This window comes from Trichoderma gamsii (genome assembly GCF_001481775.2).
Source record: "Trichoderma gamsii strain T6085 chromosome Unknown Scaffold_11.2, whole genome shotgun sequence".
Lineage (NCBI taxonomy): Eukaryota > Fungi > Ascomycota > Sordariomycetes > Hypocreales > Hypocreaceae > Trichoderma > Trichoderma gamsii.
Genome location: NW_020171348.1, coordinates 389,419 through 402,899, shown reverse-complemented (window position 1 = coordinate 402,899; position 13,481 = coordinate 389,419). Strand labels below are relative to the sequence as shown.

Here is a 13,481-nt window from a genome sequence, read left to right as displayed (position 1 = left end):
ATGGAGAGGCGACCCGTGCTGGCGATGAGCGGACAGACCACCGGCTTGCATGGGAGGCTTAAGACAATGACTAGGGGTCTGCTCCACTGCGGCGTCGAGGTTTGTTTTACCTGGATTCGCGGGCCTGTAGCGTGTGCTAGGCAATGGTGGCTGGCCTTTGTCAGCGGGTGGCATTGGGGTTTGACACCGTCTCTTGGTCCTCAGACCCCGGAATCACTCAATTAGCCAAGCCATCAATCAAGCCGAATCAGCGTAGTCAAAGCCATTAGCGGCGGCCATATTGAACCCGACTGACCTGAGCAAGCACATAGGCGTAGAAAGTACATGATGTATTGGGCATGTAGGGAGCTGCATCTGAGCGTCTGATGATCGGGATGGCGTCGAAATCGGGCTGTTCTTGAGAGCGGTCTCTGCTAAGAGGCCTGGTGTCTCCACTCGGCCGGTACCTGTTCGTTGAGGCCAGACGTCAGTCGAGCCACCAAAGAATGGAACTGATTGAGAGGATCCAGGCCAGACAAGAACCTGTCTCATTTGGGGATCGGGAGAAGCTATGCCAGTCTCACAAGCGGAGCCAATGGCGGGACGTTGTGCTTGTACGTACAAGGAGTTTGCTCACAATAAAGACGAGCAGCAAGTCTGTCAACGGCGCTCAAATTTCTGGCCGACGCAACACGGCCTTGGAGACGAGAAGAAGCCTGCGATGTGGTGTGGACGCAATCTGGAGGGGGCTGGATCGTGGCATGAGACCGCGGAACACGGAGCAAGGAGCAGCCGGGCTGATTTTCCGAGCCCTGGAGAAGCTGTACTGCGGCATGTACCCAACATTACCAGTTAGCACCAATATAATCAACGACATCACTTCTCTTCATTTACTTCACTTGGAACCAGTGTGGCTGCGCGGTGGCGAGCCCTATGTCCACGAGACTGCTCCTCCATTATGCCCGCGTCTTGTACATGTACGCAGCACACCTTTTTCTCTTGATCCCCAAGCGAGAGCCAGGCGGGCGTCGCTGTGAATGGACAGCGCCAGGCCATCTGATTTCTTTTTTCGCCTGGCCATGCATGCTAGTGGCAGAAATGCTCGGCTTGCCGGAGCCATTCGCAGGGCAAGGCCCGGGCATGACCGGCTGTCATTAGCCACTTGCTCTTGGTGGTGACAGGCCAGGCCTGGATACATGAGAGACCAAGGAGCTTGAATGGTGGGCTGCAAGTCGACTCGTCTCGGTGTAGTACCTTGCGAGAGACTGGCGTACCTGTACTGGAAGGTAGCTGAGACATTATCAGGGGCAAGGCAAAAGCAAAGAGCGGTGCAAGCAACCAACAAACAACCTGCCTAATAATAACACAAGCCGCATTTGATGCTGCTGTTGGGCGAAAAGGCACAGTCAAAAATGGAATCAATCAAGACGATGGAGTCCAACTGGAGTCGGCCTCGCAGCCTGTCAAGAGTCGCTGCGGCCGAGCTAGAAAGGCTGCGCGGGTAGGGCAGAAACTGCACTGCACTATAAACCGTCCGTCCATGTAGCACTGACCCCTCGACCCCTCTAAGCCCCAGGGCCCTTGGGGGCTCTAGGGGGCTCTAGGAAGGGCGATATGCTGGGGCCTGGCAGGGGACCTGGTGTTTGGTGCTTGTGCTTTGCCTTGCAGCAGTTGAGCCCCTGCCACCCCGCCACATTTTATTGTCTTTTTCTTTTCTCTTTTCTCTCTCTGTCATTCTATTTTCTAATCTGTCCCACTATGAGTATGGAATACGATGCGCTATTTGGAGCCTACATAGCCCCGAGTGCTGTATACATGCAAGTAGTTGTACATGCGCTTTGACGTGGGTACGCTATGAGAATGGACGGTAAACCCGACTTCTAGCGGACTTCTGATTCAGCGGAACAAGCAAGCGGCCCAAGCCCGCGACGACGACACAATTGAGTTGATTCTTGTCCTCCAAATTGAGAAAAGAAGCAACATGAATGCAACATTGCAATGCTACAGGTAGCATCAAAAATGCCATGGCTAGCCGCCGTGTCCTAGCACGTGCGCGCAGATGCAGCTGCAGATGCACCTACACGTACGTACAAGGTACAAGTCGAGTATAGAGCGAGCGCTGTAGGCACTGCACGCAGTCAGCAGGACCAAAGTACATGTCGTGCAGTCCATGCAGCAAGCGAGGTACATGTGCGCCAATGCGCCCGTGGCCGGCTCTTGATTGCAGCGCTAATAGTGAAAGGATTGATTGGAGGTGAAAGCAATCATTCATTGTGCAGTTTGATGCCAGCACTTGGCCGCAGGAATCGCCAGCTTGTCCAAGTTTAGCATCTTTTGCTGCGCCAGCGATTGCTGGATTTACGTTGACTTGGCACTGCGCACACGCACACGCGCACACGCACACACATACGCGGCGTTGACAGCGAATTGCTGGTATTGGGTACTTGCGCCTCCATGTACACGTCTGTGGCCAGGTGCGCCAAAGTATAGCCACCACGTGTGTGTGCCGGTACCGGTACCAGCGCCAGGAAATAGCGCTGTGGGAATGAATGTCGCTGGGGAACCCCATAGGGGCCTCTCCATCGGCCTGGAATGAATCGCCTCGATTCTCTCCATTTGCTTCTATTCTTATGTATGCACTCGTGCTAGCAGCGCTCTGCCGACTTGCCCAACTGGGACCCTCGACTCCGAGTTTTCGTCCAGTGGCGCTAAAACAGGCCCCGGCAGCAACCAGCGCACAGGCCGGCGGGTGCCACTGCGTACTCCAGGCCACGGCCTTGTACCTGTACCTGGCCCTTCTAGCGGCCGGATCAGCGCCCACAGGGACCCTCTGCAAGTGTGTGCCATCCGCTAAATTACGTCGCTGCCACCCACTCTCCTCCCTGCTTTTCTGCCTTTTTTTTTCTCCCAACCCTACCACTTGACGTCTTTTTTCCTTTTTCTCTCTTGACCCCAGTTGATTTCTTGCTTGTGCAAAAATGCTGGCCAAGTGCAAAACAATAGTCTGACGCCTTCCAACAAACGAAAAGGAAAATTCTCATCTCTTCATCATCACCTGAATAGTGCCTGGCCAGTAGAGGGAGACGGGCTTCTTCGCTCTTACATGCCTAGCTGCGGCGGGTCCGGCATCTCATCTCATTCCAATTCCTCCATCGTCGAATGCCACTTGTATTTGTGTTAGCATTTCGCATTCACAACAGCCCTGGTCCGTCCGCTTCACAAGGCGCCGCCGCATAAACTCCACGCCCTCGGTCGACGCGCCTCGTGGCATGTGTTTCGCATCCAGACCCCTTACTGCTTCATGCGCGGCTGCCGGCGGAGACTTAAACGACCACCATGCTGCTTCACGCCTCACTGGATCTGCACTTAGGGATTAAGACGACTCGCCAGTAAAGCAAAAGGGGGGCATCTCACCCGCGAGGTGAAGCAGCTAGCAAGAATGGCCCTGTGGCCGTTTCGCACCAGGGGCCACGACAAACGCTCTAGCGGCTCTGGCGCGGCCCTCTCCGCTGCCGGCGACGCTGGAGCGAGCAATGCCGCCAGGTCGGCTGCCTCCAGGCCCAGCCGCGATGCTGCGCCGAGATACAGCTTCTCGCCCGATCGCCCAGATGCCATCCACGTCGCCCGGGCCAATCGGGCGAACCCCAACGATCCTGTGACTGCGCCAATCCACTCCTTGGAGACCCGAGTCCCAACTCTACACCACAAACGAAGCGGCAACCAGCCCTCGCGGCGGAAGAGCAGCAAACGAAAGAGGCAGGATCCCACCAGAGAGGCCGAGATCAGGGCCATGACCGTGTACACGCCGGCACGAGCAACCACCGACACATTGGCCACGGCTCGCAGCGTCAAGCACGACAACAAGCGAGCAAAGACTCTGGCGACTTTGGGCGCCAGAGCCCCATGGGACAGTCCTACCTCTGACGCATCGCCACCGATGCCCATCTCAATCACCTCCCGCCTCTCGTCCGATTCCAATTACTCGTCATATCGAGTAACCGCCCTCGATGCTCTAGCACCGAGACCGACCCTGAAGTATCAGGGCAGCGCACGATTGCTTCCGTCGCACGCCTCTGTACCGACACGGTCCGAGTCTCAAAAGAAGAGGCTCGATGCCTTTCCCGAGGAGACGATCAAAGCGCACAAACGCATCGATGACCTGGCTGATGATTTCGACGCTGGCGAGCTGCGTGAGCTCATGGAAAGAGACAAAAGACGGCGCGAGAGGAGCCGGCAAAGCGAGCGAGACAAGGCCGAGAGGAGGCTAGCACGCAAGGCTGAGAAGCAAAAGAGGGAGGAAGAAAATGCCAGGCAAACTGGGACACCGCCGCCAGAAAATCTCGATCGTGGTGTCATGGGACGAGAGGTCGGCCTAGGCATAGATCCCCCGTCTACTGTAGTGACATCCTCCAAGCAGCGCACTTCTCCAGAACCAATGTCTGACGTAGAGGAATATTCACAGACACCCGACAAGGGCAAAACAAGGGAATCTCCCGAACCTTTGCAGACGTTTCACAGAATCGATACAGCACCGCGCGAAACAGAGTTGTCCTCAGCTGCTGGGAACCAAATCCAGGTTTCTCAGAAACCACAGGAGCGTCTTCCAGCCATTCCGCCTGCTATTAAGCGTGAAGGCATTTTTGTACCGAAGATATCTACATCCGGGTCGACTTTTGATTCGGACAAGGAAAAGACATCTTCTGCCATGGATGATAGCTCAACGCGCAAGGATTCTGAGTCCAGCAACAAGTCTAACCGCATCTCCTTCTCCATCTTCAGATGGGGAAAGAGTCGCCGCAGCCCTAGCGGTCCCTCGTCATTCGCAAACACTTCGCGCGAAGAAATGGGGGCAGCACAGGCGCAAGCTAGAAGCACCGCCGACTCCCCCGTTCCGTCATTTACTGGCAACTACCTATCTAAGCCGGCCTCAGGCCCACCGAAACGGATGCGATCTCGCTTCCGAGAAGATCTTCCAGAGCTCCCAATATCACCACCCCAGTCCCGCGTTCAGTCGCCTGAAGCAGAGGCCTCACTGCCCAGTGTGGCAGAGTACAGGTCTCCCAGCGCTGAACCCAACACCAATCCTCCCACTTTGCGAGACGATACACCAACTTCAGGCCATCGTTCCATTTCAATAGACATTCCTCAAGCGCATGTGTCGCGAGACAAAATGTACGGTAGCCACTCGGCCGAACCGCAACTATCAATGTCTTTGGCATCTGTCGACTCAGAAGGCTCTTGGCTCTCAGGCAGAGTCGGCAGCCAGCGGAGCAAGCGGATGTCATCTGTACGCGATAGCAGGACCCGGTCTCGACAGCAAGATTCCGAGCGTAGAGCCGATTCTCCCTCCAATAGCGCCCACGACGACCTTGAAATTACCGAAGACGACTACATGTCACGCCTCAGCCCTGACCCCACCACTCTGCATTTCAACACTCGGCTTTCGGGCGAGGGCCGTCCAAGCAGTGATGAGGACGAGCTGATGCGCGAAGGAGAAGTCAGGTGGGGTGCTGTTGGCGCCCAAGCGCAGTTTGTCCAGCGTAACCAGAATCGCGATACTGTCCGCAGTCGCGAAGGTCTGCTCAATATCGACTCAGGAGACGAGGAAGACCAGGAGCCTATCTCTCCCATTTCCCAGATAACCCCGAGCATCGAGAAGGCTGATTTGCAGCGGGCCTCGAGCGTGCGCGTGAACCGTCCGTCAAACGTGAAGTTGCTGAAGATACAGCCGCGGGCATCCACCGATGACAAGAGAAAGAGCCAAGAGAACCCAAACGGCGCATAAATTTGACCCATAATTGATACTACGACTACAACAATCGAAAGAGCCCACCGAACAGAAAAAAAAAAGGAAAAGGAAAACTAAAAAGAGCATTTTTCGTGGTCTGCAGCCGCGATGGTGCTTTATTGACGAATTTCCTTTGTTGCAGCTACCCGAAACTGACCCGAGTCACTCATTTATTTCCTTATCACACTCCTTAACTTGATGTCCGAAAATCAAAATCAAAATCACGAAAAACAATTGAAAAATCACATTACCTACAAGACATAGGACTGAAAAGCGAAAAAGACACTAAAAAAAAAAATGAAGCAAAATTAACGACTAAATCGGGAGGCTCTTTTGACTTTGTATCGCTGGGATCTGATGCGGCGGATTCTGCCCCTTTCGGACGTTTACTCTCGCGCAAACGTACTTGTTGTATATTACAACCTTTTGACGACATGACTGGCGTTGGATTGATTTTTATTTCTCTTTTTGATTCCCCAGAGTAATATTTTTTACTCTCATATTGTTACAGGCACATATACCAGATTTGATACCCACTCTGTCGAAAAGAGGTCTTGCTGTTTGACCTCTTTTCACAGCTTATCTTGTGTGTTTCAGGGAGGCGAGACTGCATCGTGCCGGGAAAAAAGTATTTATACCCAGTATCTGGCGAAGAGGATGGATGGCGATTTTAAAAGAAGAAGAAAAATGGGCGATTTTTGAAGAGGCGTGATTTGCTTTGCTTATTCTTCAAGCTTGAGGCTGAAGTAGAGTGATTTGTTTCTGATTGGAATTGGTTCCTGAAGGATAGGGGGAGAAGAAACCTGATTCGAAAAAAGAAAAGAAAAAAGAGAAGAATTTGAGTTTTATAGAGGCTTCATTCTTGTGGCGCAGGATTTGATATTAATTTGCTCTTTTTATCAGATTCTTTTTGCCCTGCTACCCTTTGGAATCTGGTGATTTCTTGGGTGGCGGGATTTGTATATAGTTTAATGTCATATTGTTGAGCATGTGACGAGCGAGATGGATCGGGATTGTGGTGAGATAATACATTATTGTGCCTTGATTCTGAACGTTTTGTCTTTTTGCTGTGCTTTGTCCAGACTAGAATGATAGTTGCAAGGTATATATTTTGATTTACAGACATATATACCTATATATGCGTATGTATGCTTAGGTTTTGTTTCTGCTAATTGAGATTTACAGAGTCTTCTTGTCTCAACGTCTATTCAAGTATAACCGTAGTCTCATGGTCTTCGATACCCTTAATCGCCTCCCCCTTCATGATTCCCGGAACAATCGCCGGCCCAATAACCTGATATCTTAATGCCTTCCCCTCCTCCATCTTCGGCCTCATCATAATCGGCATCCGACACCCAAATAGGACCCAAATCTCATCCCCGGCCCGGATATCGCTCGTCCGCGCCATGCTGCCCACGCGCGAACCCTCCGTGCCAAAAAGCACCACGGCATTGCTCTCCACATGCAGTGGGTGACACTCCTCGCGCACGTCTGATGCGATGATGTCCGTGGGCGTGTATCCGCCGCGGATAATGTCCCCTGTTGAAAGATCCTTTTGATCTGCCTTTTGGGCGGCGGCGAGGAGGCTGCGGATGAGGTGGATGCGGCGTTGGGGGCTGGGTTTGTCGAGCTTCCACATGTTTTTGTAGCGTTTGGGGCTGAGGCAGGGGAACATTAAGGAGGTGACATTGTCTCTTTCGTACAGGGGGGTGGAATCATCTGCGTCAGGCCATGTTTTGCGGCAAAAGGATTCTATCTGGTCGAGCCATTCGGGGATGGGCGTCCAGCCACGGTCGTCACCGTTGATTAGACAAACATGCTTTATGGCGTCGACTTTGATGCCTTGCGCATGTAGATATAGAGTCTCTAGGTCGATGAAGACACTGAAAGGAGTTGCGAGCAAATCACCACATGCTCTGCTGGCGTTGACGTAGCTCCAGACGATGTCGGCGTGGGGCATCCAGCTGGGGAATCCCTTGCGGGGAGTGTAACTGCCCCTGGGATTGCTCTTGTTGAAGCAGAGGAAGCTGAGACTCTTGTAGCGGTGGATGAAGTGGCGGAAGACTTGGGCGTAGACCCAGATGGCGGAATATTCGTAGCTGACTTCGAGATTGTAGTCTTGGGCAATGTCTGTGGCGAGGCCGAGGATGCCGTAGAGGCGGTCGCGGGGATCGGTCATCCTGACGCTGGAAGATTGGAGGAAGAGGTTTAGGAGAGAAGAAGCGAGCAGGCTTCTGGTGATTGTGAAGCCTTGGGCGGGAGATGGAGATTGGCCGCCTGAAGAAGGCGGTGGTGCTGAAGGAGCAGATGACGATGCCAACGACAATGAGTAGGCTTCCTGGGCTTTGCGTCCTTCATGCATGTTGATTCTCGCCTGGATGACGCCTCCGCCAAAGATCTCGGGCGTGGGATCAGCGCTGGTATTCCCATCGATATACCGCGAGAGTACAAACTCCGGCCCGCCCAGCCTCGTGCGCTGCGACTTGACGACATTGACCTTTTGCTGGAACTCTAGCAGCTGTTCGCCAGAAAAGACGTCTCTCCGACAGTACACGTCCACTTTAGTTGCCAGAATGAGCTCTTGCTGAACCCACAGCCTGCGCCAGTACTCGTTGCGAAAGATGTCCGCCACGGGGTACCAGTACGACGGATCGTGAAAGTCGTCCAGCTCTACGCCCTTGCCGAGAAGTTCCAGGTCGTCGAAGACGGAGGTTTTGGGCCGAACGTTGTGGTCGAGCCAGGCGCAGACAGTACTGGCGCGAGAGTAGATTTCGTGCATGAGCTGGATCTGGTAGCCCTTTTCGACGTTGTCCTTTTGGTTGATGCAGATGGCGTCGTTCCAGATCAGGCGAGGGTGGGATTGGTGGCGGAGGTCGTCGAGGGCTTTTCGGAGGTTACGGCCGACGGTGAAGGAGAATGGGGACTCGGCTGGTTGATCTGTTTTGTTGGCCTCATTGTTGTTGTGATTGTTGACGTGGATGAAGATTTCGTATGAGGGCTTGGGAGGACCCCAGCAGTAACTCAGGGCTTCATACTCGGGATTGTCGTTGAGGGAGACGGTGTGAAGTTTGATGGAGATGCGGCTGCCGGGCTTTCCTGGTAGTAGTTCCAGGAGTCTGATTTGCGGATGGAGGTGCTCTAGAGGCTCATAATGGTGGAATGAAGTAATCTTTTTTGCTCTTCTTGTGTGATTTGGCTGGGGCGAAGCTGTTGATGGAGAGCGGCGCTTTCTCAGTGCAGGCATGGCGTATTTCACAGGTTCAAATTGAATGAGACGAAGGTGGTATAAAACATGCAATAGAGTTCAAGTATCTTCAAATTGTATCTAGAAAGCAAAAAGTCAACAAGCTGCATAATCTGTAACAGATTGTGTTTATATAGCTTCATGGCCCCCTTGTCGCTGTTGCAGCCTTGAAGGGCCTCCCAAACCGGCCGGCGGCTGAAGGAGCGCTGACTGCGCCACTACTTGCATGGGTGCGACCAATAGGCGGAGACAAAACACTGGCATTAGACATCATGATAGAGAGTTGAAGAGTATGAATATTGAAAAATAGCTCTTTTGTATAGGTGTAGACAGCTGTGGTGTTGAAGCAAGTCGGGAGGCCCTTAGTCATGAGGTCAATTTAAGCCGTGGCTGGCCTCGGTGCATTTTATCGATACAGCGATTGATGCCGGCTTACCTCATAGAGCGACCCAGAATATTTTACTCATCCAGATTGCCACTAACAACTACAAAACACTGCTTCATCTTATTAATCATCATAACCGACACCTTTCTCATTCGTATATATAGCTCTTCAGTGGGTTGAATACCAGAAAACATGCCGTCAACACGCACATTCCGCCCGGCGCTCTCAATCGCCCGCCAAGGCGTCGCATCTCAGCGCCTCTTCCACGCCAGCCGCGCTGCTCAGGCCATTCACTTTGTCAAGACGTGAGTTGCGTCCCTCTAGAAATATGGTTGAAGCTATACGACCGCAACATATGCTAATGGAATAAAATGAAGCGCTGAAGAGTATAAGCAAGTCATCAAGGCGCAGGACAAGGTCATTGTGGACTGCTTCGCAACCTGGTGCGGGCCATGCAAGGCCATTGCTCCCATCCTGGAAAAGTGTGTTTAACTACTTGATATCACAAAAGATCTATGAAGATACTAATGGGAGCATGTTAAAAATATAGAGCCTCGGAGGAAGCAGAGTTCAAGGACAAGGTCCATTTTGTCAAGTTCGACGTGGATGAGCTGCCAGAGCTGAGCCAGGAGCTGGGCATCCGCGCCATGCCGACGTTTCTGTTCTACAAGGACGGACAAAAAGTTGACGAGATGATTGGCGCGAATCCGCCCATGTTGCTGCAGAATTTGAAGAAACTCAATGTCTAAAGATTCACAATGTATTACAAAAAAAGGCTGATAGGGGGGGTTTTAGATGTTTGTAAGATATGGTGACTATGCTAGATCTGGGATACAGGAGGATGCGCTTTGAGTGAATCGATATAAGCACATCGCATGTTTGATTGCCATTTTTCTTCGTGTTATATGTTATGCGGTGTCTTCTTTTTTCTTCGTCAGGGTTCGCTTCTGATCTATCTACCTGTTCTGCCATGAAGCAGTTCACTCATCTTCTCCAGCCTCGTGTAAAGTCTGGGTTTTCTAGTCATGTGTCTGTGGCTATGCATTTTCCCAGTGTGTTGTGGTTGTCGATCGTGAAACCAAGAAAGTCCAGCTAGGAAAGGTTTATCAGTCGGAGCATGGTATCATCGCTCTTTCGCGGTTTGACCCTTCTGAGTGACACTACACCGGCTGTAGCTATAAGGCTAGTTGCCGGCATGATGTATAAGTGTTCGAATTCAGACTATTCGTCGAGTTGCTCGATTTTCGCCTCAACATCTTTCTGTCTGCCCCAGTCGGACCACTTCTGGGCTTCCATCAATCGTGTGTCCTTGCACTTTTTAACGGAAGCGTCGTATACGAGCTTGTGTTCCCTCCAGTTTCTTTCCTGCCATAGCGAAGGTCATCTGAACCATTGGGTCGATATATTCGTCGAATTCCTTCTAGTGATTTCATTGACTGTGGTCTCGTTGAGGGGGTTGGCTACGGAGATTCGCTCACTCAGATTCGAGTGATACTTGCTCGTCGTGCCATTTGGTAAGGGAAAACAAAACCAGCTCACTGCGGGTGCTAGAGCCGTAGCGCTTACGTTGATGACCCGTCGTTGTTCGCTATGGGTTGGTGACTGGTAGAAACATGGGAAAGGGCAGCTTGTGAGTAATGCAGTCGGTTATAGACTTTATCTGGCTGTCTGGGTCTGCAACGTCGCCATTTGAGTTGGTGAGATGCAAATCGTTCAGCACCTATTCGTCAGAAGCGAAACACGAGGCCCATCACTTGCCTAAGTAAGCGATGATGACGCCGTCTCAGTGCCGTCGTGTGCCTGGCTCGAACCCTCGGCGGTTGCGAGGCTGTCCTCTACTTCCGAGTCCGAGTCAATGATGAGTGGGTTGAATTTGTTCTTGCCCTACTATTTTCGGCAAATCGGGTAGGGAAGAACAGGCCTGGGACACGAACCGGACTTTTCGGAAGACCAATGGTCTTTCATTGCATCAGGTTTGAGAGTTGCAAGAGTGAGTGCCTTTGGAAAATGAGATAACATATTCGTCCATTACGTTGAAGAGTTCTGTGTCGATCTGCTCATTTTTCACGTCCGAAACAGTTCTTTTGAGTGATTTGAGTGGAATCTCCCATTTCGAGGTTTTGATCGAGCAGTATGTATCAAGTCCGTCGTGCCAATCTCAAAAAGTTCAATATCGATCACACAAGAGGGAAGTGCACGGTTTATTTATTTGTCGTAACTTCAACAGTCTGGTGTGAGGTAACTCATGTCTTATGATTCTTCTGCTAGTTCGTGACAGCCTCTTGCAACTCGTTCAGGTTAAGCTGCTCGCTTGGTTGCGGCGCAAATTCGATTGTGAGAATCATTCCCTCCCATGGGAGTAAGTCTTGCCACATTCCTTGCACTGGGCATATATTTTGGGCGCATCTGGACTCTCATAGATCTGACGTTTCCTGAATGAATCAAAACATCTTGAAATCGCCAGGCAATTTGTTCCCTTCCAAAAGTGGGCCATATTCGTTGTGCCATAAGCCCTCCGGGCAACCAACCTTGGCGCTGATTTCCTCCAAGTCAGGGTCAAACTCCCTCCAGATGAGACCGAGACACTACACGATATATCGGAGCCTGCCCATAAGCGGAGCGCCCGTCACTCATAGAAGGTGGTCCCAGTTTAGAGTCTCAATGTGTGAAGTTTCCGTCTTCCTGTCTTCCATCTGTGCTTCGTCGATGATCAATAAAGTCCATCGGACCATGCCCAATTCTTTTCGTGTGAGCTTGTAATCCACAAGGTTTCCATCGGGCTGACTCCGGTGACTATCTGCCTCTTCATGCAAGGGCACAGACTCTATTCTTGCAGCCGGATATCGCCGCAGCTGCCTTAGCTTTGGCCAACCCAGGGCGTATTAAACATTCATCTCATCCATCATCCTGTACAGAAGGCACAAACAGAACAATATGAGCCCTCCCCAATCCGATAACGCAAAGCAGCTGACGAGTCCACTTTGTCGACAGGCTCGCTCTTGGTGGTCATTGAACGAGCTTTTGGCTGTTGCATTATGCCATGGGCAGTCATTGACTGCCCAAACCGTTAGAGCCCGCCGTGCATCTGCTTCATCGCCTTAGCATTGTAATGCAGGTTTGCAACAATACCTGTCGAACACGCGGTGTGCAGGCAAACACCCGTGGCTATGATGTTGACATTGGCGTGTTTTAACAGCGTCCGAGTGCTAGATGGTTTCTGTAACTGCCGTGCATTGATGTCCTCCATGCCGGCATTGAAGATTTCCTTATCCCTCAATATCGCCGCTCTAAATTCGTCTCCCTCTACAACTGAAACGTTCTTGAACTCTAGGGCAGCAAATGGCTTTCGACCTGCTTGGAACTGGCTCAGGTATGCCTTGTCGGCTCGAGCGACATGAGTTGATGAAACGGAGGTAGCTGAGGCAGAGGTAATTTCGCTCCCATGTGTGGCTGCCGGGCATGGGCACCGAAGTGCCTGATGCACCGGGTGACATAGCTATAGTCCCAGTTGGGCAACTATATGAGAGCCCTCGTGTCTGAAGTAAGGTCCTAAAAGCAAATAATAGCCTCGATCTTTGTGTTGGCCTTGTCCGTAGATCGGACAGTGAGCATTCGGGAACCAGCCATTATGAAAGGTGCAGATATGGTCCTACATATAGATTAGCTTAGAGTTCTCTTCCAATAAAGCGATTCACTTCAGCAAAGGCCTCGCCAATTTCCACTGAAGTCTAGTGAAATACGGCACAAGGAATCACTTACAGCTGTATCCATGGTGTATCCAGGGTGTATCGATGTACGCACACCATCATGCGCTCCCCCAATGAGAAGCCGCAGAAGGAGAAGAAGATAATAAAAACATATTCCGAAGTGATAATGATGCTGAAAAAGGTATCGGATCCTTTGCAGCCATTCCATATTTCTGTTGCAGTTTGAGTGGCATGTGAATAATATAGGAGACTGCGAAGGAACTCTTCGCTGGCTACAGTATGCCTTTTCTGATTTTTCCAGTAGGATGTGAGTTCGCAGCTTCCAAATGAATGCCAGCTAGTTTAACTGGCCTCCCCTTGTGCCGTTTCTCAACCACA

General features: G+C 51.5%; 3 protein-coding genes across 3 annotated transcripts; 2 read left to right on the top strand and 1 right to left on the bottom strand.

Moving 5' to 3' along the window:
* Positions 1-3,418: 3,418 nt before the first annotated feature.
* TGAM01_v204031 (hypothetical protein) lies at positions 3,419-5,764 on the top strand (the record flags this gene model as incomplete). The annotated part of the gene is made up of 1 exon (XM_018800580.1): positions 3,419-5,764. One exon carries the CDS (start codon positions 3,419-3,421, stop codon positions 5,762-5,764), a length of 2,346 nt encoding a protein of 781 aa, XP_018666045.1.
* Positions 5,765-6,971: 1,207 nt separating this feature from the next.
* Positions 6,972-9,011, bottom strand: TGAM01_v204030 (hypothetical protein; the record flags this gene model as incomplete). The annotated part of the gene is made up of 1 exon (XM_018800579.1): positions 6,972-9,011. One exon carries the CDS (start codon positions 9,009-9,011, stop codon positions 6,972-6,974), a length of 2,040 nt encoding a protein of 679 aa, XP_018666044.1.
* A 577-nt stretch (positions 9,012-9,588) lies between these two features.
* On the top strand, positions 9,589-10,145 carry TGAM01_v204029 (thioredoxin; the record flags this gene model as incomplete). The annotated part of the gene is made up of 3 exons (XM_018800578.1): positions 9,589-9,701; positions 9,774-9,878; positions 9,947-10,145. 3 exons carry the CDS (start codon positions 9,589-9,591, stop codon positions 10,143-10,145), a joined length of 417 nt encoding a protein of 138 aa, XP_018666043.1.
* Between the last annotated feature and the right edge of the window lie 3,336 nt (positions 10,146-13,481).